The 24,713-nt window shown below is 36.2% G+C and overlaps 3 protein-coding genes across 4 annotated transcripts; 1 reads left to right on the top strand and 2 right to left on the bottom strand.

Annotated features, from left to right (window-relative positions):
• Nucleotides 1-5,652: 5,652 nt before the first annotated feature.
• On the top strand, nucleotides 5,653-13,481 carry LOC132046644 (uncharacterized). Of its 2 annotated transcripts, none has more exons than XM_059437342.1 (11): nucleotides 5,653-6,149; nucleotides 7,722-7,914; nucleotides 8,021-8,106; nucleotides 8,371-8,455; nucleotides 8,775-8,853; nucleotides 8,981-9,111; nucleotides 9,220-9,306; nucleotides 9,518-9,621; nucleotides 10,211-10,341; nucleotides 12,725-12,835; nucleotides 12,998-13,132. In XM_059437342.1, the coding sequence occupies exons 1-10, from the start codon at nucleotides 6,091-6,093 to the stop codon at nucleotides 12,832-12,834; spliced, it is 1,065 nt and encodes a 354-aa protein (XP_059293325.1). In that variant the 5' UTR covers nucleotides 5,653-6,090; the 3' UTR covers nucleotide 12,835; nucleotides 12,998-13,132. The 2 variants fall into 2 exon arrangements, with proteins under 2 accessions (XP_059293325.1, XP_059293324.1); XM_059437341.1 differs by lacking the exon at nucleotides 12,998-13,132 and adding an exon at nucleotides 13,139-13,481 and having other exon boundaries at nucleotides 5,658-6,149.
• A 1,122-nt stretch (nucleotides 13,482-14,603) lies between these two features.
• LOC132046643 (protein ABA DEFICIENT 4, chloroplastic) lies at nucleotides 14,604-17,941 on the bottom strand. The gene is made up of 6 exons (XM_059437340.1): nucleotides 17,583-17,941; nucleotides 16,425-16,656; nucleotides 15,865-15,965; nucleotides 15,457-15,585; nucleotides 15,285-15,373; nucleotides 14,604-14,883 (listed from the first exon to the last, which is right to left on the bottom strand). Exons 1-6 carry the CDS (start codon nucleotides 17,631-17,633, stop codon nucleotides 14,733-14,735), a joined length of 753 nt encoding a protein of 250 aa, XP_059293323.1. The 5' UTR covers nucleotides 17,634-17,941; the 3' UTR covers nucleotides 14,604-14,732.
• Nucleotides 17,942-18,739: 798 nt separating this feature from the next.
• On the bottom strand, nucleotides 18,740-24,713 carry LOC132046640 (caffeoylshikimate esterase-like). The gene is made up of 8 exons (XM_059437332.1): nucleotides 24,016-24,713; nucleotides 22,167-22,196; nucleotides 21,297-21,420; nucleotides 21,043-21,189; nucleotides 20,583-20,713; nucleotides 20,361-20,498; nucleotides 19,984-20,082; nucleotides 18,740-19,171 (listed from the first exon to the last, which is right to left on the bottom strand). Exons 1-8 carry the CDS (start codon nucleotides 24,157-24,159, stop codon nucleotides 18,956-18,958), a joined length of 1,029 nt encoding a protein of 342 aa, XP_059293315.1. The 5' UTR covers nucleotides 24,160-24,713; the 3' UTR covers nucleotides 18,740-18,955.

Raw genomic sequence — 24,713 nt, 5'->3', positions numbered from 1 at the left:
ACGAACAAGACAAAATACTAATATGTTGTTTTGATTAAACGAACAAGACAAAATACTAAAATGTCAATCCATAAATGTGTACATTTAAGAAGCTGAGGGACATTTTCATCATAATTATATTTTCCATGGTACATTGGATCCTGTGAACGAGTGCTTTCTTGGCTTGGGTTTGTCGATTACCTCTACCTTTTGCCATTTTCTCCTGTATCTCTTGTAGTTTCTGGTTGTGATTGCTTCGTTGCCTCTCCATTTGAACACTATTTGCACTTGGCATGGCCAATGTCGCCGATGTGCTTCGATCCGGTCACCTTTTCTTTACTAGTTGACATAATCCTGCTGCTTGACATACCAGGCTGTTCACGCAAATTATACCAAGGAGTTAGTAATGGAAACAACACATAAAATAACACTTAGTAATGGAAACAACACATAAAATAACACTTAGTAATGGAAACAACACATAAAAGAACACTTGTGCGTATTAAGGCACTCACATTAAGCTTTCTTTTGAACCCATTTTCTGCCTGGAAAACACCCATTCCCATTACTCTAGGCCTTTTATATGGTGCCCTTAGGCCACTTCCTCTTCCTCTTTTAGCGATGGGGCTGTGCACTAGTTCTTGCGGGGACGAACATGAAACATGAACTTCGTTCTTCTGCCGAGTTATTTCCTCTTGCTTGGGCGGTTCCTGTCTTCCTCTTGGCCTCTTTTCAACGGTACTAGTTTTGTTGGTGGTTTCTTTGGTCTCCCCATGACCTTTCTTGAAGATGGTGGTTGTGATGTGTTGGCCCTTCCACCGCTAGAGCTTGCTTTGGTTCCGTCCGTGTGCCGCCGAGTCTTTGGACACCTGCTTGTTGTGGCCTCTATTATGGCGATTCTTCAAGTCATGGCCATTCCGATTCTTGCATCTTCCCAGACTTTGGAATTTCACCTCGCTCCTTCCTTCTGGTCTTTTGAGGCTTACCAGGCATGTTTTTTATGTCCGGTGGAGCCACCTGTTCGGCGAGTAGAGACGACAGGTACACACATTTCCATGTTTGTGGATCGGTTGAAGAACATGCTCATATGTTCTTATGTAAGTCTCTTTGCTATAGCGATGGTCAATGTAGCCAAGTGGATCATACCTTTTGAACCGAATTGCGGCTAAAGCATGTGCACATGGGATGCCTTTTAGGCCACACTTGCATGCCTACATTTTTTAGAAATATCCACGGTGTGTTGATATAGTCCTTCCCTAATTTCAAAACCGGAACTCCATTAAACTCATGTTACATTGCATTGAAAGTGTAGCATTTTCCTCTAACACCCGTACACGTTGAGAGTAGTTACATTTCCAAGTGTTTACAAACTCCACTTAATGTTCCAATCCTTGCCATCATTTTCACCCTAATCTCCTCAAAGTTGTTATTATAGTTTTGTGCCTACCGGTTAAGCGAATAAACAAACGGTCGTATTGTTATCTACAAACGGTTTGTCAAAACGAGAGCAACAAAGAGTAAATATGCATTACTCCTACAGCGTAGCCATGATCCAAGCATTAAAACACTCGACCATATTGTTATCTACTGAAATCTACTTTTACATTAGTGTTGAAGTAGACCTTACACCAATAATTTATGTTGTAATACATCGGTTTGTCCATCATTTTCGTTGGACCAAGCAACTTAAATGCAACTCGATATTTCTCCTTAGTTGAGACTCAAAGGTGCTTTTGGCAATTCTCCAAAGCTGTTTGTCTTCTTTGTAGCCCTCTCCGATCTTTGCTAAAGTTAGCTAAGATGTGCACACACTTTCCGTGTTCAACAACGAGGTAAAAGATCTTGAATAGCAACAAATAGTCCACGAAATAGTAAGTTAGTATAGATGAAAACACATGACTTTTCATGAAAAAAATTGCAACAAATCTCTAGTGTACATACCTACGCATATCATTATCAATGTTAAATGTGTCCCATCTCCAAGTGCCAAATCTTCCTTCAAAATTCGATAAACCAAGTCCAAGTGCTCTTGTTTTCATACTCCACCACGACCCGTACCGAGGCAACATTTGGTTATTACCATCTTTACACACACTACCAACAGTCGTCCTCTACAAACCCTTTAAAACAACCATCTAAACCAATACATTTTCTACGGTCTTTGAAATGCTTTCTTCAAAGCATCAAAAAAATATAAAAAAAAAAAAAAAATGCGAAAAACGGGCTACTATCGGCATTTGGTTCGTGAAGTTTAACTACACAAGTGGAACCGAGGATTAGTCCTTAACAATTCATCCACGTAGTCGAGGATTTTTCCAAACTCTGAATGTGATCTCCCGTGATTTCTTTCGGACTTTTGCTCTTTGCTCTTCCTAGCGTGGTCTTACCAACATGAAGATTAAACTTTGTCTTAATTAGCTCTTGCAATGAACAACTTTAATGTTTGGTTGCTCGGTTATTCTCTTTCTATAAGTCTCGACAATAAACTTGGCATTACACAAGTAGTTTACTGTAGTTTGGAGGCAAGTATGCTTTGGAATGTAAGTTTTAATTTGGAAATCATCTGTGGTTTTATCAAGCCTAGCATACAATAACCATGGACAACCATCCTTGCACCTCACCCTAACCCTTGTAGGCTCATTCACCCACTTTTCTACTTTAACCACTTTTCTAACAAAAGCATATTTTATTCTTCTGCTCTCCTAAACTCATCAACATCTTTTTAAAGACCATACCCATACAACTTTCTTGGCGGTGGGGTCATGAATGATTTTGTTCTTATCATTCTTCCTTTTTGTAAACCTTTGTCTTCTTAGGCAGTTTACCCAAACATTCAATGTCCTCTTCATCATCCCAACCTCATCCTCATCTATTTCAAAGCTATCATCAACGGAACTATCAATGTAAGGTTCATCACCTCCTAACCTACCCTCGCACTAACCTTACCTATTCTAGTTTCATCAAATCCTAGATCCACACCCCGACCTGCGGAACCTCTTGACTGTCGAGTTTGCCCTCTCACTTCTTTTTCTCCCTACGAAATTCAATCCTCCTTTCGACCTTGACTCTCTTACCTCGTCACCTCGTCACTTGCATATTCATCCTCACCTTCCCCTTCTATGTCATCTACGGATTGTTCACTATCATCGGTTGAGAAATCGAAACCCTCGTCTAAGGAATCGGATCAGCGGACCTACATCTTTAAGATCTTCATGAACGGCGGTGTAGAAGGGAAGGTCTGTGTATTTTAAAGATAGTATCGGCCCACAAGGAAAGAGGAATGGGGTGTGTGTTTCTTCGGGAGCAACGGCGTGTGGATAGGTAGGAGGTGTTTTTTTTTTACGGAACGAGAAAAATTTGAGGTAAAAGAGGAATGGGGTGGTGTGTTTCGACGATGTGACGGGTGTATAGGAGGTAGGAGGAGGTGTTTTTCACGAGTTTGAGTAGAAAAGGACAAAGGTGCATTAGGACAATTTAAGGGCTCTCGACAACCCTTTCATTACTACGTCTTTCATCGACCCCTATGTCGTGACCCCTTTATTAAAGGGAACAAGATTCTCACCGTCCTCGTGACTAACATATTCTAATAAGGTGGGTCGACAAGCGCCATCAACCATGTGCTTGACAAAAACCTCCACGGTGTCACCATCGTTCAAACCCACGGTCATATTTAAAATAACCTCATCACTATCATCGACGTATACCAAAATGCCACGATGAGGTGGCTTAATGCGAATGTGCAAGTAGTTGTGTATCCTAATTCTTTAATAAAGTCTCTCGACTCAAAAAAGACAACATATCAACATCGACATTGAATATATCAGTAACTTCCCCACCTTCATATATTGGCTCCCCATTATTTAAGTATAACACACCTCCATGGTACCATCTTAAGGTTACATATACAAAATCGACCATGTACTACCTAAATACAAAATAAAAAAACAAAGAATACCAAGTAATTCAACTTAATGTCAAACGGAATCAAAAAAATGATAATAATATGCACGATGGCGAAAACCCTAGACTACATCGTTTTTTGAAAAAAAAAATCAAACAATATACACAATATGATAATAAATGTCTTGATTACGATTAGGGAACTATGAAAATTTGTTTTTTATAGTCAGTTTCAAACAATATGCACAAAATCCTAGTATCATTTTTTGAAAGAAAAAAAAAATGTAAGGAAACTAACCTTTCCTAGATGAACAACAATGAACGACAACGAGAACGGACGAAAATATGTATTGAGAAAATGAAAACAAAGATTGGGGTTGAAAATGGTGTTTATCGTGAAATTTGGGATAGGCTGTAGGTTTTTGTGAATAAGAGAATTGGGGATTTAATTTAGGGCTACGGGTCGGGTTCAGGTCAAAAAAATGGGCCGAAATTAAATATGTGACACGTGGGCGCGCGTGTGGACAAGCGCCATTTCATAATTGGGGGTTGGCATATTGGTATACACGTTGACAAAAAAAGGGGCATTTTAATGCGAAAAAAAAAAAATTTCGGGGGGTAATAGGTCAAAGGTTAGGTGTGTAGTTGGCATTTTGGTCAAACGTTGGGGGGTATTTTGACTATTATCTCAATAGATTTCCTTGCTTTTTGTCTGGTCGATTAGAAAAGAAAGGAAAAAATTCAAGGTTTTCGATTTTTTCATGAAAAAGGTTGTAGCTTTATCATGAAGCGAAGTTAGCGATTCTGAGATTCTTGTTTTAACGTTTTGAGCAACTAGTTGTTTCATGTAATTTAATATTTAGGTGTTCTTGAACAGCTTTATCGTTAAAAATCTGAATGTTCGATACTAAGTTGAGAATCAGATTTTTGAAGAGTCGTGTGTGTTTAGGTGTTGAGAATCAGATTTTTGAAGAGTCGTGTGTGTTTAGGTGTTGATAATCATCAACTTAGGTGAATTCCATTGTATTGAAACACTCAAAATGATTTGAAGAAAGAACTTTGATATTGCTCCATTGTTGAAGCTTCGTTTGGGTGGGATTATGGGTTATTTTGAGTGTTGAAATCTGAGTCCTTTAACAGACATTTAACGGATAAAGGGTATAGTTGAACGAAAGTATAATCGCAGGGGCATATATGACCTAATAGTATAACGAAGGGTATATATGAACCTTATTTGAAAGTAGAGGGGTAAATATGACCCTTTTCCGTAATTTGTATTCAGCGTTAACAAACTTCAGGCGACAACTTGCTCCCTCCTCCTCTTTTTATTTTTATTTTTAATTTATCGTTATTGAGACAGAGATTAATGTAGTTTTTGGCTGTATATTTACTAGCGTTACATACTTTACCTCTTACTATAATAATCAATTTAATTTGACCTCTTTATATGAACAAAGAGGGATCATCATATGGAAAGGAATACATTCAAAAGAAAAAGAATTGCAATACATAAGATCTTAATGAAGATTAATATACTTGCAAACATTAAATTTTCAAGTCTAAAGTTAAGCTTTGCGGGGCCTAACTTCGAGCTTGAATGTATGTTTGAAGTTAGACTTTATCCAAACTGAAAATCAAAATCAGATATATGAGTTGAAGTTAGGCTTGATAGTTCAAATTCAGACATACGGGTTCGAAATCAGAAATTGCTAAATCTAGCTTAGATCTAAATATTTGAAGTTCGAATTGTATAGGCAATATATCAAAACTTCATAACGTCTTGAAGAAGGCTTGATAGTTCCGACCTTTAGAATCGGATTTTCGAAATTCAGTCCTGGAAGGTTAAACTGATTCTAAATCGGGTAAATATTAAGAAGTTTGTAATATTCAGCCATGCCTTAACCAGTGGTCCTTCAAGAGGCTATCTGTGCAACTTGCCCGGCCAACGACGAAGTTCACATGAGAGATGGGCCATTAATGTGCTTGGCCCAATTATCCAAGTCCAACAACATTGAGCCCACATCTCCACGTGAGCAGATCGAGGCGCTAGCGAGATCAACATCGGCTTTCATGGACTCAACGAACCAAATGAATTTTCTCCATTCATCGTTTCGCATTCAGTTTCTTCTTCAGTTTGCATTTACCACTTAACTCAGTTTATTCTCAATCGCTTCATTGAAAGCTTAAACATAATAATAATTATTTGCAAAAATGATGTCTCCAAAGCCACTTCCAGAAAATCGAGGTTCATCTAACCCTGCTACTATGCGGTATGTTCAATAGCCTTCGCAAAAAACACGCATTTTAATCCTTATTATAGTTTTTCTCTAGAATTAATACTAACTGATTGTTTTTCCAAGTCACTGCATTTTGCTTATTTTGATTTGGCATTTCCTAATACTGATTGATGCTTTATTCGTTTAAATTAATATCCGTGAGAAGTATTCGAAGTTTATGTAAATTTACCTACTCCTAAAACTCAGGTAATTAACCCCCTTATGGTTCGAAGATATGGCTACTTTTTTTCGTTGGATATTTCTTTTTGGGTTTTCGAGGGTTTCAAAGAAATGTGCTTATTCAAGGTGCAATTTACGCCTTGTATTAACTAGTTAATTAATTATTTGAATTTTTCACGTATTAATTTATATGTTTACAGAGGCAAACAAAATCTGGAAGCATGCACATTATAACCCTGTTTAGCGTAATTTTTTTTATCTTAGAGTTATCTCCAAGTTATTTTCTAGCGTTTGGTTAGGCATAAAGATGGTAAATTTTAATAGTAGTAGATGGTCGGGGTTTTGGGATGATGCATCTTTGTTTCGTAATAATAATTTTGTAGGAAAGAGCAGAAACAATGGTTACATGTTGATAGTGGTAACCAAACTGCGAAATTTTGGTTAGGAGCGGAAATGACTTAGCCTATGACAGATGTATAATTTTCCTTAAGTACAAAATTTTGATAATTTTGGCAATCAAGCATTGCAAAATGATTTCACCAAGAAATGTTTTCTTTCATTTATGTCATACCAAAATAGGGCCATTGTTTTCATCAGCTGATTGAGTTTAAACATGCTAGAGAGTAAGTCAAAAATCTTGGAATACATCCTGCTAACAGCAGGTGGAGAATTTGGTGTTACGGTGTATCTAAAATTGTCTGAGCTGATGCTTCCACCAAATTTTTTTTTTTTTTTTTTAATTTTGTGATGGCATGGGAACCTGCAGCCGCTACCCTTCGGGTGCGCACAGGTTAACCCAGCGTCTGTACAATAGCTCGCACACCAATATTATGTTTTCATAGATGCAACCTTTGTTTTCATAATGAACATACTGTCTTTTTATCCAATCGTGGCTTTCCAAGATTTTTTTTTTTTATGAAGGTGGTGTCGGGGCAACTTGTGCATACCTCAACTATTCCATCGGATCACACCAACACTGGTACCGATAATTCTACCACCAAAGCATATGTAAATAGAAAGAAATCACCTAGTGTTTTTGCCTCCGCTGGGATTTGAACCTAAGACCTCATGGTTCGCCTCATTGTGGCTTCCCAAGAATTTTGCTAAGTTCATGAATAGTCAGAAGCGTTGATGGCTAATCTTGTTATACCATTAGTTTTGAGTTCTAAAATTTTAGTGAAGCAAGTTTTCCAACACTCCTATGTAAATAAGGCTATCAATTGTTGATCTTTAAATGGAAATGGATGAAAAAGTGGATTTATCACCCTGATGAAAAAAATTTATCACTGGAAGTTTTAAGTCGTGTGTGAAGTATTGCTTCCTGTACTGTGAGGCCTGCTCCGTGTTTCCTCAGAAGCTATTACTGATATACTTGTCGCACTGTAGGCAAACACCCTTGCAGATAATCCATATTGCTGGGAACTTTATGAGAATATGGTCAGTTTACTCCATGTACCGTTATTTGTCTCAGACGGGGGCTTCAGTTGTTCTTTTTATGTTCTGCTGTCTTCTTCCATCATGCATCTGGTTTCTAGTAGCGCAAAAGCCTTGGAAGGGCAGGGCGCTTTCTAATACACAGGTCTAGTAAAGCTATCATTTTCTTCCTTTAATAATTGTCAAAAGGTAATGAAAGGTCATTTCATTGTCACTTATGCTTTTTTGGCTGATAATCTTTTTTACAACAGGTAGTACCTTCAGTTGTAAATGGTGCTATAACAGCTCTTTTCTTCATCTTGTGGGGAAAGGGCCTTAAATCTTGTGGTCCTGTTCGGTAAGTTCAAGGATGAGCGATATTTTATGTCCCCTTTTTCCTGTCTTGGATTAGGTTTTTGCATTGTCCCCTCTTTTCTGTTCGGTAACTCTGGCACTAATCCTATTTGTGTACAATACATAATCCCGTGGTAGGTTATTTTGGTAAAGCAACTCTTTGGCATATCGTCATTATGTCTTACCCTTGTCGTCTGTCTAAATTAGCTTTCTCTTCTGTTAATTATCTAGTACCTCCACCCGCTATTAAAGATTCTTATCCAATCAGGGCCATATTGGGCGAGTATTCTGGTGCTGTTCTAGGAGTATTATCTGGGGTACTGTATGGAAGGAGGGGCCATGTTTGGAAAAAGGTGTACTTCTTGTTAAACTACTGTATTAATTTATTTGCTTTGAAATTAGAAAAAAGCCTCATACTTTCATGTGACATAATTCTCAGATTATCGAAAGCATGAACTTGTTGAGATCATATCTTTCATACTGGACACAGCAGGAAACTTAAATTCTTCTTTTTATGATCTAGTAGCTATACGGTTATGTTCATAGTAGAAAATGAAATTAAGCAATTGAGAATTCTCTTTCTTATTATAAAGAAAAGCAATTGGAAAACTTTCTACTTCACTCTGCATTTCTTGGGTGGATAATTTGTTGCTATTTCCCCCTCATCATCAGATTGGTGGACTCCTTGCAATGCTGGCATCTTTCTACTTTTTATCACAAGGATGGGCGATGGCTACATATTCTCCATTTCATATCCTTTCAATATTGAACCCTTCTCTCTAGAAAACTCATTTTATAGTAGCATTCCGTTCTTCAACTTCCTTCTCTATTTCTCGCTAGCAGACTCTTATGTAGTTACCAACTTAACAAACAATTACCATTTAGCAATGCCACTGATGATGAGACAGGGACCGAACAGCTTGTAGGAATGAAGGAAATGCTAGTTCCCATTCTTGCTGGAATCTTGTCAGCACTTCGGAGGGTCATCGCAAGGCGGGTCTCACTTAAGGTTTGTGTAGTCCCATCAAGCTGTTTGATTCATTCCACTTTCTATCCTCTGGTACTTAAAGGAGGAAGTAAACGCTAACCTTGAATATTTTTCATCTCACTTGCGCAGAATCAACTGAAGAGGCGACTCCATGCCATAACCCTTACTTCTGCGACGTGCTTTTTGTTTCCTGTTGCCATGTGGGACATGATTATAGTGAGTACAGTTTGATACCTTCTGTGGCTATGTTGTGAAGAGTCTTCTGTTTTAATGTTTTCAACATAATTTAGGAACATTTGGTCCACCCTGCTCTAAGGGTGTTACGGAACCTAATTCTTTTCTTCTCTCTTTCCTCTTCTTCTTGTCTTCTTCTTCTGCTGCTTCTTTTCTTTTAAATTGCTTTCTCTCTTTGTGTGGAGATATTCAGGGATCTAACAATGTAGAGCTGCCGTTTTCTGCTTGGGCTTTTTCAAGCACCATCTTATTTGGGATGGTATTGATATTTTACATTGATAGCATTGCAGAGGAGAGGTAACATTTTGTGATCTCTTTCTAATCCTTGTGAGACATTTTAGTTTACTAACCCTTTAACTGATTGCTATTGCAATTACTGTAAAGGTCCTCATCTGACCTTATTAATATTTAGCGATTTTACCTGATTGTCTGAAGATCTCTATTCGTGGAAGGAATATGAATTTTTTTTGTATTTTCTCCATAACTTTTATCTTGGTGGTGTACGCCCATTATTGACCATTAACTGTCAGCATTGCTTCATAACTTCTTACTTTGCATGCATTTTTCCCTCTGTTCTGCCAGCATTTCATTTTTCCATCTTTACTTTTTATATCGTGGACTATTGCAAGGTAAGAACAACTATGGTTGAGTAAATGAGTTCCCACCCTGCTTGTAATTACTTTTATCGTCTTTGATGGAGCTCCAGTCAGAGATGCATATATTGTGGTCTTTGTTATGTCTTTGGGTATGTTAGATCATTTCATCAGAAGTGTTAGCTTTAGCTGTTCTGACTCCTTTGTATACTCTTTGATTTCATTTGATTTCTTCACTAGACCTGCAAGTCGACAGTCTCAGATGGAAATTCTACATTATTGCCCGTTTGTAGGTTGCATATGGTTTTCTCTTCTCCAAGGCACTTAATGGTTGCGGGAGGATGCATCATTGTCATGGAGATAGTATATAAAATGGACTTCTCGTTACTCGGTTTTCTTGTTTGTGCTGCCATCTTGGGAATTGGTATGATGCAATCTTCTCTTTTTCTTTTTTGGGGGATGGGGGTGGGTTCATCTTTTCCAATTTGTTCCTGCGCAGCTGTTTCTGCATGTCCGATTGCTTTGCTAATCTAATCTGTCAAATGATGAATTGTTAGAACATAAATAAGTTCTGTAACCTCAGTTTAATCATCGGTATCTCCTAAACATGCTGAATAAATGGATAATGTTTCTGCTTATTTATCCAAAAACTGAAAAATGCCTTTGCACAAAAAAAGTTATTTGTTCTTCTTAAAAAAAAAAAAAGAAAAAAAAAAAAAAAGAAAGAAAGAAAAAAAAGAAAGAAGTTATTTATTCTCTTACTGCCAGGAAGTTGAAAGGTTTGGAAATTGAAGTACTGTCAGCTGTGCTTAACAGTGATATGAATTAGTAACTGTATAGCATCTAAATTTGTTATCCTAAAATAAAGAGTGAATTTTGTCTTCTCGATCAGTATATCAGCAGCTTCTGAATTCCTGCTATCTTTAAGTATGTGTTATTAATGCTTGAGAGAGTTATATTTCTTTTCACTTTTAAGAATCTGGAGGAAAGTCTGCGGTATGTGGGGCAAAAACAGCACATTCATAGCCTATTAGGCTGCATTAATGTCACCTTGGTTCTCACTTTTGGCATTAACTTCCAACTTTGTTTTTTCTGTTTGTTTTTTCAATTTATTCTCAGTACTTTCAAAGGTGATTTAAAGTCTTTTAGCTTGGACATCAGTAAAAAATTTCTCTTTGAATGGCAACATGGCTATCACTCTGTCCCCACTAGGGCTGGTCTTTGTTATTTGTGATTGGAAAATAACTAACCATGAAAACTTCAGATGATTGCTAAAAAGTATTGCCATATCTTTTGCTTAAACTTGAGTTTGAAGAATTGGAATGGCAAGAGGTCTCTGATGTTGGATTTTTTGGAGATACATATTCACAGATTGTTGGCTTCTGTTGGTAGCTAGCTTGTAGTATCTACTCTTGCCAACACCGTCTTGCCTCTTTTGGAGTGAATTAATGCAATTTCATCATAAAAGTTTGGCAGTATTACTACAAATAGAAGGATCTGAGAGATTGGTCGGATTATTAATATAGGAAGGGATGATGGGGATCTAGTGTATTATGGCGTAGGGTCACTTTTACTTATTAGTCAAAATGCTGACTTGGTGTTCCAGCATTGACTAACTTAAATTTGGTGTTCTGTGGATGAACTATCTAAAATTTGAATTCATGACTAGTCATCTTTCCCTTCAATGGGTATAAGGGGCTACATATCACTAACTCTGCCGACAATCTCAAGGTCAAACATATCTACCAACAGAATCGATGCTGGGGAAACTACGTGCAATTTAACTTTAAGATGAAGCAAAGGTGTTAGATATTCTTTAAACTAGAGGGCAGGTCCAAGTAACTCGCTCGATTTTACATGATAATGAAATATCACAGTAACTGGAAGAAAAAATAGTAATTTAACCAAAAAGTTAAACTAAGATACGGTTAAGAAGCATTGTTTTAAATTCAAGTTCTTAGAGACATCTCACGCAATCAAAAGAAAGATCCATGCAGACTATTGTAATGTTAGAGTTCACAAGCTGGACTGACTATAAGCACATGCAAAGGCTTGTAAGTGGACACCCGAGAGTTCAGGATGGAGTTATTAACTGCATTTAATATGCCTATCCTAGAGTTGCTCTCCAACTCAGATGTGTGAGATATTCCATCCCAATATCGCTTCTCAAAAAGTGTATCGACTTGGCATTGAAATTGAGTTTGACCTCCTTATCAAAAAATAAAAGTTTGACCTAACTATGATAACATGTTCATTATGTAATCTCTTCTAATTTGTGTCTCATTATGAATTACTTTACCTTATCAAAAACAACAACAACAACATACCTAGTATTACACTGTAATCCCACAAAAGTGGGGTCCTCGAGGGTAATGTGTATGCAGACCTTACCTCTACCTTGGGAGGTAGAGAGGCTGTTTCCAGCTGTTACCTTATCAAAAAAAATAAAAAAATAAATTGTTTGTCATAATGTATTTACTCAAAATCTTCTCTAGCGACTAGGGTGATAGTTTTTGCTCACAGGAATGAGTATAACATAGAGTCATTGGAGAAAAATTTGAAGAATTCAAGTGGATTAATCATTTTTTTTTATGTCGAGATGTTCAGTCAAACCTGCAATACTTTTTTTTTTTTTTTTTTCGTTTTTGGAGAAACTGGTACTGTAAACCTGCAATACTTTTTGTTGCTTTTATAGTCACCATTAGTCATAAATTCTTTCGTCGAATCAACATATGGTATTGCATGATATTTGCTTTACCTCATTCATTAATTGAGTAGTTAGTTGATCTCACTTCTTAATTTTGTAGGCATATATGAAGCTACGTCCTTGGATCGTTCTAGGAGAGATTCTTTCCAAGGCTCAAGCTCCAATGGCATCTTGGACGATCAACCTGAAATGTCTCCACTTCCTACTTGATGTGAGTAACCATTTCTCAAAGAATTTAGTTAATTTATTTTCGCCTTTGTTCAGCTATTGCCATGTCTTTCTAAAAGATGGTCACAAGGATCTGGTTTTGGATAAGTTAATGTGGTCTGGATTCTTAGCCAATGAGGTTAAAGAAAATTTTCTTGACTTGCAGCAAATGTTTGTTAAGCTACAGAATTTATAATCAAAAAGATGTTCTGATGGCTTCGCCTCGTTGAGCACTAGTGAGATTCAATTCTTGGTCACGAGAATACTGGTGCTTCCTTATGAACTTTCATTGTTTTTGTTTGTCCAGGTGCAATATCATTCATTCTTTTGACTCTGACAAGAGATGCAAATGAGGAGAACATGTTTTCTAGTATACTCCTCATTATGTCATGGTAATTGGCCTGAAACTATTTACAAAGTCAGTGCTTTCCATGTTACGCCCAAACATCGAGTGCCTGGAGTCGTGGAAAGCACCTCAGGAATATATATAAAAAAACGTTCTGTGCCCGTTCCCATTGATGGTTGCCATGTTGCATCTACATTGAATTTGTGTTATGATTTGATTATTTGACCAACAGGGTTAGCGAAATATTTGTACAAACAGTATATGTACCTTCCCATATTTTATGGACTTCAATTTTTTTTCTTCTCCAGCAGTTTTTGATTATTTTGAATGAAAAAATGAGGACAACTAGTTGTGAGACAAGAAGGTAGTGAGCATGAGTATGAACCCAGGAGGAGACCCAAGCAATTTTTCAGCGGCCACAAAGAGCTCTCCCAACTTTTATGATTATGAAGAGTTACTTCTATACCCGGATATTATATAACAATTTTCAACTTTCAGATCACTTGAATTAATTATAGGTAACGATTATAGCAAATATGAGTTAGTAACATGCAAAACACAGTAGGAGCCTGTTTGGATGGGCTTAAAAAAAGCAGCTTATAAGCCCAAAAAAAAAAAAAAGTTGGGGTAGCCCAACTTATATTTTTTAGCTTATAAGCTGAAAATAACTTATAAGCTGCTTTAGATAAGCTAAGCCAAACAGGCTCAATTATTTTCTTGGGCTTATTTTAAGCATAAAATGGCTTTTAAAAATTTAAATAAAACACTCAAAAAAAAAAAAAGCATTTATAAGCAACTTATAAGCCAATCCAACTTATAAGCAACTTATAAGCCAATCCAAACGAGCTCTAGATGTCCTGTTACAACAGTTAAAATTACACCAATGTTGTAAAAGAGTTGTTCTCAATGACATTTCACACTGTCAGTGTATGTAGTTCAAATCTTTTCTGGAAATGCAGAAAAACGCTAGCCAATAAGCGACGCAACTCAGACCTTAGATCCCAGCAACTACAAATTCTTGATGGCCAATCCATAAAGGTCTTCCTATGGCTCCTTCTCTGTCACACAGTTCTTCGTTATAACTATTTTGTTAGTGTTTAACCAAACTCAATTTTCTTTTTACTTTCAGTTCTGTGTTTTTCTTCTATCTGAATTTCTCCGCACAAATTTCAAGTAAGTTGAATCCATATAAATGCAGCAAACATTTTGCACTGATAAAACACAGAAATACTGTAATGAGTATTGCGTGAGAGAAGTTATAGATGCAAAATCATCGCCATTTCAGAAAATGAAGATGACATGGATAGGTAACCTTTATGAGGTGAAGTTCTTATCTTGAATCCTATATGTTGTTGGATGAGAGAAGAAATGGTTTTCTTATAGGAGGGAGACTCAAGAAAGAAATTCTGATATTCCACCTTCTAAATTATTTTTTAAGATTTGCTGAAAAGTAAGTCGATTTCAATTGCTTCAAGCAATTTTGGATTTTAGAATACAATTACACCTTGTTCACAGTTACATTAGCCAAAAACAGGCAAAAATGGTTAAATTTCTCTTAGTGAGTTCTAGGCTCTGCTCTTTCTACACTACTTAGTACAGCTTTGGTGAGGAGATGAATAACAATTCCAATGGGGCAAAATAGCAAGCAAAAGGAAACAGAATGGCGCATTTCAATATCATTTTGCAAACCATCATGATAAATCTGCCTGTTTCAAATAAAAAGCAGCATTAGAATAGTTTAACAAGATACTGATCACACAAACACACTGTTTTGAAAATGATCTAACTCAATCCTAAAAGCTAGCTCATGAGCTGAGAAATGACCAAGAAAATACGAAGAGACAACAACCCATTCCTCAACTAATGTGGGATAACCAAATACCCTTCGCTTCAGATTGTACACGTGGAGCGTGGATAATATAATATGATCAAGAATAGGGAAAACTCTCTGATACCATATTTAAAAAGATGGACCTACCAACTCAACCCCAGACACTAGTTTATAAGGTAATGATTGCCCAATATAAGGAACAATGCCCATTTCCTCAACCAAGTCGGACAATCAAGTGTGAGACAGAAAGAGCAAGAGAGAGAGAGAGAGAGAGACCTTGCAGCAAAAAGATCTACGGCCAACAGGTGAATCCATGCAGAAGCTAGCGTCACCTCGTTGGAGAACATCTTTGCTATACCAGGCAGCTGAACAGAATGAAATGTCAACAATCCAAATCACAGAATCAGCACAAGATTATAACTATCATTTGTTAAGCACAAGAACAAACCTCCGGAAGCCAGTATTTACTAGCAAACATCAGCCGAATTGTATCTGGTGTCCAAGAGAGGTACAACAAATATGCGTACAGAAGTCCGAGCACAACATACGGTATGGTGCTTCCCATCAATTTTCTGGTCTGCATTAATTATTTAATTATGCCCTATTACAATATATCTTGCAAAGGCCCAAAAATGTATCTTGCAAAAAGATGACAAATCAATGCAACTGCAATCATGCCCCATTAGTTCTACTTTCGTGCAAGACATAAGGAGTGAGAACTTCACAAGTATAACTTTTTATGTTTTTCAATTTAAAAAATAGACGAGAGCTTTTAAGCTGATAATATAACCAGAGAGCTTACTCTCCAGAAAATGAAAAAAAATAGAATATTGCTTACAGAACTGAGATAACTTACAAGTTCAGCTTTAGGTGCTGCAACCATGAAGGTGTAAAACGGAAGAACGGCTGCTGTTCCTAGCGTAAAGACACTACTGGCTATTTGTGAACTAGGCAACCCTGTAAAAATAAGACATCAGTTGTTCCGAACGTCCAAATAGTGATATCAGGACATGCCTGAAATGTTCGATTCAATATCTGTGACATCCATAATATAAAAATGGAAAAAGGTTATGACAATTTATCCCATCAACCTTACTCAGAAGCTACAAACCAAAAGCTATTACACCTTTGCCACACTTCCTGATACGTAAAAAAGTAGGTTGGTTTTGTGTAGCTGATGTTATTTATCATGTTTCAAAACTATTTCTATTAACAGATGTGTTGGTAGAAAGGTGTCATAAACTCCTAAAGCGCATCATTATGTGATGACTGTTAATTAAGATGAATAACCAACCAGATTTCAGACATCAAATAGCTGCTTCCCAAAAATTTTCTAAAAAAAGAGAGTAGCAAAACATGAATTGAGATCTAAAGATAAATGATAAAGACTAAAAAAGCAGGTGAGGAAAAGATTACCTATAGCAGACACCCTGTGACTTCTTCTTTGTAGAAGATTTTGGAGTTTAGGCTGACATATTACTCTTGATCCTCTGAGGAAACTGCACCCATTGCCATGCTTGATTCCTCGTTTCCGAACTTGTTGACTTAAAATGTCAGGGTTTATTCTTTTCAGTGCAGAGGATGCAGGTTCATTCCTCCTGATATTACTTAGGATATTTGATGTTAAAGCAGGTGCCCAGCGGTCTGTCTACAACAAGTAGTAAACATTGATTATCTAATAATATAATCGTTTAGCACGGTTGGCATTTCATTGTAGCTTTTTTTTTTTTTTTTTTTTTTTTTTTTTTAAAAAAAACTTGCTGTCTGTAGTGAGTAGGAAAGCCTCATTTCTTTCTTTGTTACCATCACCAAGTATAGATAAATTCTTCGGAAGATGTTTTGAGCCCCAAGTCTATGCACACACAAGAATTGAACAGTACCAGATTGGTCAATTCCCTTAGCCTCCAAACACTAGCACTTCATTCTTCAGAGGTCTTTTCTTCACAAACACCCCCATTCCCACCAGGGGCGGATGCAGCTTTAAGTTACTGAGTTCATATGAGCCTAGTACTTTTGAGTTTTGACGTAGAATGCAAATTCGTTAAAATTGCAACGAATAGTAGATATGAACCTATTATATTATGAACCCATAATTTTAAAAATATAATATGTTCAATGGTAGAATCTTAAAGATTGAACCCGTAGTGCTTAAATCCTGGATGCACCTCTAATCCCCAACCCCGTTTTCTCTTGCCCCCTAATACCAAAATTATCTTCAGATGATAGAAATGTTCATGTAATCTCTGGTTCTGACTGCTTATTAGCTCAAGACTATCTACCTGAAATCTTCACTAACATTTTAACTGCTCTCAAATGTGAAAAATTTATTTTCATTGTAGTCATATTGCACTGGAGCAACTTCAGATCTAACCAAACAGTACTACTAGTAAATAGTGTGTCTCAGAATAACATATAGACCAGGTATTTACATTCAATTGGGAAAGCTTCCAATTAAGACACTTTGAGAGCAATACACACCAATTTACCAATCCAAATGAAGATTTTTTGTTTATAAAGAAGATATATTACAAGCTATCAAAACAGAGTAAGATATGGAAAGCAGAAAGGGCATACCTTAAGTGAGAATTGGGAGTGACAAAAGCATGTAGAAGAAGACAAGGCCATGGTTGATGGGTATGGGAATTGAACAAGAAGAAGAATTAAAACATAACGGCCACCTCATTCGATGTAGAAATACAAATTAAAGATAATTCAAGTAATGAGAGCTTAATTTTAGCAGGGGGAAAACAATACTATCTTTTTGAAAAAGACAGTGTGTGTTTGAATAAAGAAAGAAATGGGGTCTAAATTGGTCTTCCACTACTGAAATCTACTCTTACATGGTGAAAAGTGGCAAAGTTCAAATCTAACTGGATTTCAACAAATCCAAACACACAACTCCCTTTGACAGAAAGTTGTCCACCCCTTCTGTCCCAATTCACGTGGCATAGTTAAAATTTCGAAAGTCAAATAATTTTTTTTTGACTAAAATTTCTTATAAGCCTGTTAAATAATTTAAATTATTAATTATTATAATTTATAACTTTTTATGTAATTTTAAAATACATAAATTTATTTCAAGAAACTTAAAGAATTTTCATGTCTGAATTCACTAAAATTGAATCGTGACACATAAATTGGGATACAGCGGCGCACATGCAGAAGTTGTTTTGTCGGAGCAGTTGTCTGGTCGCACTAAAGGGTCATTCCTCTATGTCTATTGGCTTTTTTTTTACTAAGAGGATATGAAAATGAAAGCAATACGAATACGGCAGAAAGTATCCGCTTTTTAAAATGTAATTGCAAAATTTCAGAATTTGAATTTTTTAAACTGATTTGATCTTTCATATTAGTATTCAAATTAAGTCGCAGTAATTTTTTGTTTATTTCTTTTTTGGTTTAAAAATCAAGCCAGGGGGATTATTATTCCTTTGTCCGAACCAAACACATGAAAAGGGACTTTTTAGAGCTAACTAATATTTTCTCCCACTTACTTTTTTCAAAAATAATTAATCCATTAAATGTCCACTTATATGGCATGAGTTTTACAAGAGAAAAATAAAATAAACCAATAAAGAAGACAAATGTGGACCATTTATAAGGACACATTGTGGATTACATAATCCTGGATTTTCCATTCCATTCGTCAAACTTCTGACAGGCTTATCCTACTTCTTTCTCTGGATCATCCTTTTCCCTAAGCTTGGTAAAATATAGTGAAAATAAAATGATAAATAAAGCCAGAATGACTGCATTGCTTTCTGTTTCATGTACAACTCAAACAAAGGACCTTACCAAAGCTGAGGAGGAATAAGGAGGGTCATAGCCCTTAATCTTTAAATCACATAAAAGGCAATGCAAATCTTACAAGATAAATTAGCTATACTTGCTTTCAGCTCTCCCCCTTCAACCCCCTAAACATTGAAAACACGAAAGGGAAGAAACGGCTAGGACATGGTATGCTCATCCAGCCATGAAATAATATCACCAAAAACTCGAAGTATCATTTCATCTGGCTCGCCCTCGAGCAAGGCATGATAAGCGTCCTCATAAAGGAACAGTTTCTTGTCCGAACTACTTGACCTCTCATGCAGTGTTTTGCTGACTGATGGATCGGTTACTATATCATTCTTTCCGTGCAAGATTAACAATGGCAGAGAGACCTGTAAATAATACCATTATCAATATGTAGATTACATTTTGATATACAAAGATTACAAAGTAAAATTGCACGAAATTTGGAAATTTGATCATGCTTGCTTATTACCAAGACCCTGGCAGAAGCAGTATAAATGAGGCTATAAAACACAGATGTTTTTTCATTATTAAAAGCACTGGCTTTTTGTAGAAACATATACATTTTTATTGTGCAGTTGCAGAGTAACAGAGACATCAAATTCACTGCTTCAATTCACCTTGACACAGGCACTAACAATCACCATTAGGAAAGAAAGTTTACTATCAACTATGTAACCAAGAAACTCAACTAAGCTTTGATTCTCTATTAATAAGAGGCACAAAAAGGAGTTAAAATGAGGCATTTGACACCCTTTTGGGAAGGATTAGCTCAAGTTAATGTTCCGGTGAGTACACTCTTGCTCTTATTACTCATCCCTTCCCATCCGAAGTACTGTTTTTTTTTTTTTTTTTTTTTTTTTTTTTTTTTTGGCAGAAAGAGAAGTTCTGCAAGTTAATCGCAGTTATGGACCGCTGTCGGCAATATTTGTCAAGCTAAATGAGTACAAGTGTTTCCTAAACTACAAGAGCAAAAGGTGATACAACAGCTAGAATGAATTATAAAGTCAAAAAAACAGTTTTAATATCAAGAAACAATAGGAACCTCATAATATAGAAACACAGGACGATCATGGAGCAACTCCATAAATGCAAAAGATTCAGATATCAACCTTTAAGCAGTTAATACAGTGATGAAATTTTACGCTAATTCAAAGAAATGTTGAAACACCCGACAGACCTTTTCTAGTAGTCTCTCTATCTCTTTTGTCGCATTCAGTAACTCCAGGGCGGTCTGTAAACGGGGTTTATGTTTGTAAGAGATGATATTATAGGCCATCTGCACACAAAAGAAACAGATTGCATCTTATATGAGAGACTGGGCACAGTACATACATGTTCAAGCAGGTGTGTTTGCGTGTGCATGTCATTATTATTTCCAATAATTCATATGATATTCCTACTAGAAGCTATTGAATATCACTTAATGAATAATGAGATAGGTAATGCGGCATTCATGGCACAAGCACTATAAGCCTCTAACCATCAATTTCCTAATCTCCCAAAAACCTATCATCTGCTAAAGCTGATTTATTACAGAAACAAAGAAATACGTACCATTTCTCTCTTCTTTTCATCTCTGACTGCCAACTCCCCCAAATCCTGAGTTGGAACTAGCTTCTGTGTTGGAAGAAACTTTGCGACGCCAATTAAAATTTGTGTCACTAACCATGGTGGAACCATGTTATCTGCAATCTATATGACAAACCAGTAATCACTCTATATGAATCAGAGACCAGAAGCATCAGTAAGAATTGAAAAGCATTTCCAGAGATATACTTTGCACATAGGTGCAACAAGAACAGCACCATTCCAAGCATTAGGTTGCTTCTGGTGCACCTTTAAAGCTATTGCTCCACCCATGGATTCCCCAAATAGGAAGCTTGGTAGATTGCGGAACTCTGGCTTTTCTGCAACCAACTATTAACTGTTAATTTTTTCTCCAGTAGAGTGTCAAGAAGAACAAGAAAATGCTATGACATTCAATGCCAAGTCATCATGTTCAGGTTTTTCTTGCTTGATGCTAGTCAAAATACCAACATTTGTACGGTCAGCTGACTATCAGTATCAGCTGAGCTATCGGCTCTATTGACAAACAAGGAAATGAAAATGTACGTTCATATGATTTACACCTTCACATGTAAGATAATTTGAATCCAATTTCTACATATTATTAGTCTTGAACCTCTCAGAAAAATCCATTTAATGATGAAGTAGGTTATCAATTGAGTCATCATACCTTTAACTTTTGAGTAATGCTCAATGACATCGTCAACCAGCTTGTCAAAGCTTGGTATATAACCATGAAGACCTTCCGAAAGACCAAATCCCGGGTAATCCATCGCAACTACTCCATAACCGAAAGATGCTAATTTCCTCGCGATGCCTACAGATAAGGACAGTTGTTACAATTAGTTTCCTTTTGAGGAAAGAAAAGATTAACTTGTCAAAGACCCTTGTCTAAGACTTCAAATGCTTTTGCAAGTGACAAACCTTCAGCTAAAAAAGTGCATGTATCCCCATAACCATGACAAAAGTAGATAACAGCTTTGGTAGGTGTCTCTGGAAGCCAACTTTTGGAGAAGATTTCTAGCCCTCGAGAATTAACCTCATAAGACTGTGCCATGGAATGTCGAAAAATTATACAATGTAAATCACATCAATATTATGGAAAATCACATCAATATTATGGCTATAACATCCAAATGTCAATAACTTGTACGCTAAATTAGACTCTTCTCGTTTTGTCTTAGTACAAGCAAAGGGAAAAGCACTAATACTCAAAGCATCGTTGAGGGAACAAGTCATCTTTCTCAAACTAACCCCTTTGTAACGTGCAGGAAATTTAATGAATATGATATATAAGAATGTTTACATTACTGATAATATGTAATAAACTTTGGAGCTTATAATATTATGAACCAAGCATTTCACCTCCCAATATAAGTAAGAAATTGTCTCATAATCAAAATAGAAGGTTGAAAGTTAAATAAGGAAATTAAGTCCCAATTCAATTCTTCTTATGGAATCCTAGCATTCCTACGGTAAATCCCAATTCATCAAATAAGAAGAAAAGCAAATAGCATTTACTAAAACCGCAGAGCCAATACAAAATTTGCATTAGCCCCACCTGTTTTTGATTCTATTTATTTATTTATTTATTTATTTATTTATTTATTTTTATGAGCTATTAAAATCATCTCTCATTTGAAAAGGAAAAGTAGGAAGAAGCCATAACTTGCTGCACTACAAAGTACAGAACAAGCTAACAACATTGACGGTTTAGCAAGGAAAATTAGGCAATACGGCATCAACACGTTTCCAACAACATTAGAAAAAAGGAAATATTGGCACAAGCTTTACCTCCTCCATCTTCAATCCAGCATGTGGCACCTGGTGCAAAGATAGAAGGAGCAATCATTAAAAAATCAGTAAGAAACACATAACTTCCACGTAGGATATCACTCCCATTTGGGCACATTCCTCCATTACTGTAGACGACAAAGGTAAAATATGTATGCAAGTCTGAACTGTCAACACTTCCAAAAGCTATAACAATCTTTACGAAGACAACATAACAAGCTTACGGTAGAAGGTACGTTTGCAAAGTTGAAGCGCATAAAACTTATTTCCATGTAGAATATCACGCCCGTTTGGGCACATTCCTCCATTACAGTAGACGACAAAGGTAAAATATTTATACAAGTATCAACTGTCAATGCTTCCAAAAGCTAGAACAATCTTTATGAAGACGACATAACAAGTTTACAATAGAAGGAACATTTGCAAGATGACGTACATAAAACAATTTAACCGGACAAATGCTTATTTTACGAGAATATGACAAATTGTCCCTTCACCTTTTCAGGAACCGTATGATGATTGATGAACAGAATTAATAGCTATCCAAACTGATGGACGGAAAAAGCCAATTTTGTTAACGGTCTTTTCAGTTTCTTAAAGCAACAAATAAGTGTCTGCCTGGATTTAGGGAAAATGTGCCATTAATGTATTGACAACTAATTGACAAAAAAGGGAATTATCAATCTTGAAATGCCCTTGAACTGCTAACAGTTGTCCAAAGTGAATTCACACGTGATAGTGAACTTGTTGAATCTCTTCCATTGAGATGATCTACTAGCAATAACTCCCCGCCGAATAAGCAAATCCACAAAAGCTATTAGCACTCCAACTGCACTATTGTTAAATCCGCCAGTGGATTACATGAGGTGGTGTGTGCAGTATGGAGCCTGAAAGCATTTTTGTCCAAAAATGTTTTCCTTATTGTTCACTTATCTTGAATTCTGGAAAAAAAATTCTCCGCAGATTATTTTCCAATAAAAGAGTGGAAATGACTTCACGCGCTTATTGGCGGAAGTAATTTTCCTTTACAAATATCCTAGATCTTACTCCATGTCACTTACTTCGATTAAGGGTTTTTTCTATCAGCCTTTAATACTCGAAATTATGTCAAGCCACTATTCTCATACCTTATCCTACACCCTGCAAAATTACCATATATCACCAAAAACTTTGTTCCGCCTTGGAAAATGCTTTTAAAAAAAGATTTTTCAGGGTAAAATAATTCACGGCATAAAACTCCATGCCAAACGCACCTTAAAGGTAGAACGTTAAATAATATTTGCAGTCTATTGAACAAGAACCATTTTATTTATTTAGTCCCACGCAAATACTTCAGTCCCTTAGCAGTTCTGCAGTTTGCACCATATACAAAACAGTTGGGGTTTGCCCTGATTTTCTACCATAATTAGAATTAATTTTCTTGGTGGAAAAGGATTTCTCTATATTTATCCTTTCTTGGAGTAGAAGTATAAATTGATGATTTTTCCTTCTCAAACAACCACCCAATAGCATCCACAATGTAGTTATTAAAAGAGTCTTGTTTACGGGGAGATTAGTTCTCCATAGTTTATATTTTCTATTATATTAGTTTCTTATATTTAGGTCAATTGACCAAACCATTTTAAAATAAAATGCTTCTTTTAGTATAGTTCTCTTTGTTGTTTATCGTCGTTCAAGGTTTGTAATTGTTAGATTCCGCATGGCGCATTATTATTTCGATCCCAACAAAAACCCATCGAGAAAACATGAATATCAATCAGTTATATGCAGCAAAACTCAAACTTTGAAGCTAAAATTCTACATCTTTTTTCTCTTGTATTAACAATGACAAAGCAAGATCAAGACATACCTTGAATAAGATATGATCAATTGAAAGCTGAATATCCTTAAATGCCTCCCTCGCACGACGCCTGGCCTCCACGTTGTCCATATCTGCATCTAATATCTTCTGCAACTCCTCACTTATACCTGGAAATTTCACCTGATTCCCCATTACAAAGCTCTCTCACTCCCCACTCAAATGGCCCTTCTGCTTCCCAAAAGAAAAAAAAAAAAGAATTCGCAGAAAGAAACTGAATAAAGGGGGGAAGAATTTTTAATGCACATAGAATCTGATAAGTGGCCTTTATAAAGCTTTCATGGGTTCATGGCTAAGATATTACTACAATACAGTAGTCAATTCAACACAATGTATCATGTAACAAACTTCTAGAAGGTGTACAATTTAGAAGAAAAAGAGAAGTATTAGGATATACTACAACTTTGACGAGAATTATACCCGCCCCAAAAAAAAAACTTTGACGAGAAAATGTTTGAAGGGTGTGGGATCAGATGTCTTTTCTTTATTTCTTGTTTACTTTTCAGCCCATGTGATTAGTAAACAGATTAAGAAAATTAAAAGTGATTGGTCGCACATCAGGTTGATATATGATGTCCCTTTGATTAAAGAATCGTAGTATTAAAGTACTAAAAGGAACATTACTCCAATTGGCATATATAATCTTAACAATTAAGCATGCGCGTTGTCACTATTCTCGTGTGTTTTGA

This window comes from Lycium ferocissimum, chromosome 2 (genome assembly GCF_029784015.1).
Source record: "Lycium ferocissimum isolate CSIRO_LF1 chromosome 2, AGI_CSIRO_Lferr_CH_V1, whole genome shotgun sequence".
NCBI classification, from domain to species: Eukaryota; Viridiplantae; Streptophyta; class Magnoliopsida; order Solanales; family Solanaceae; genus Lycium; species Lycium ferocissimum.
Note: the sequence above shows the minus strand (reverse complement) of the source record. Positions and strands in the feature narration are given on the sequence as shown.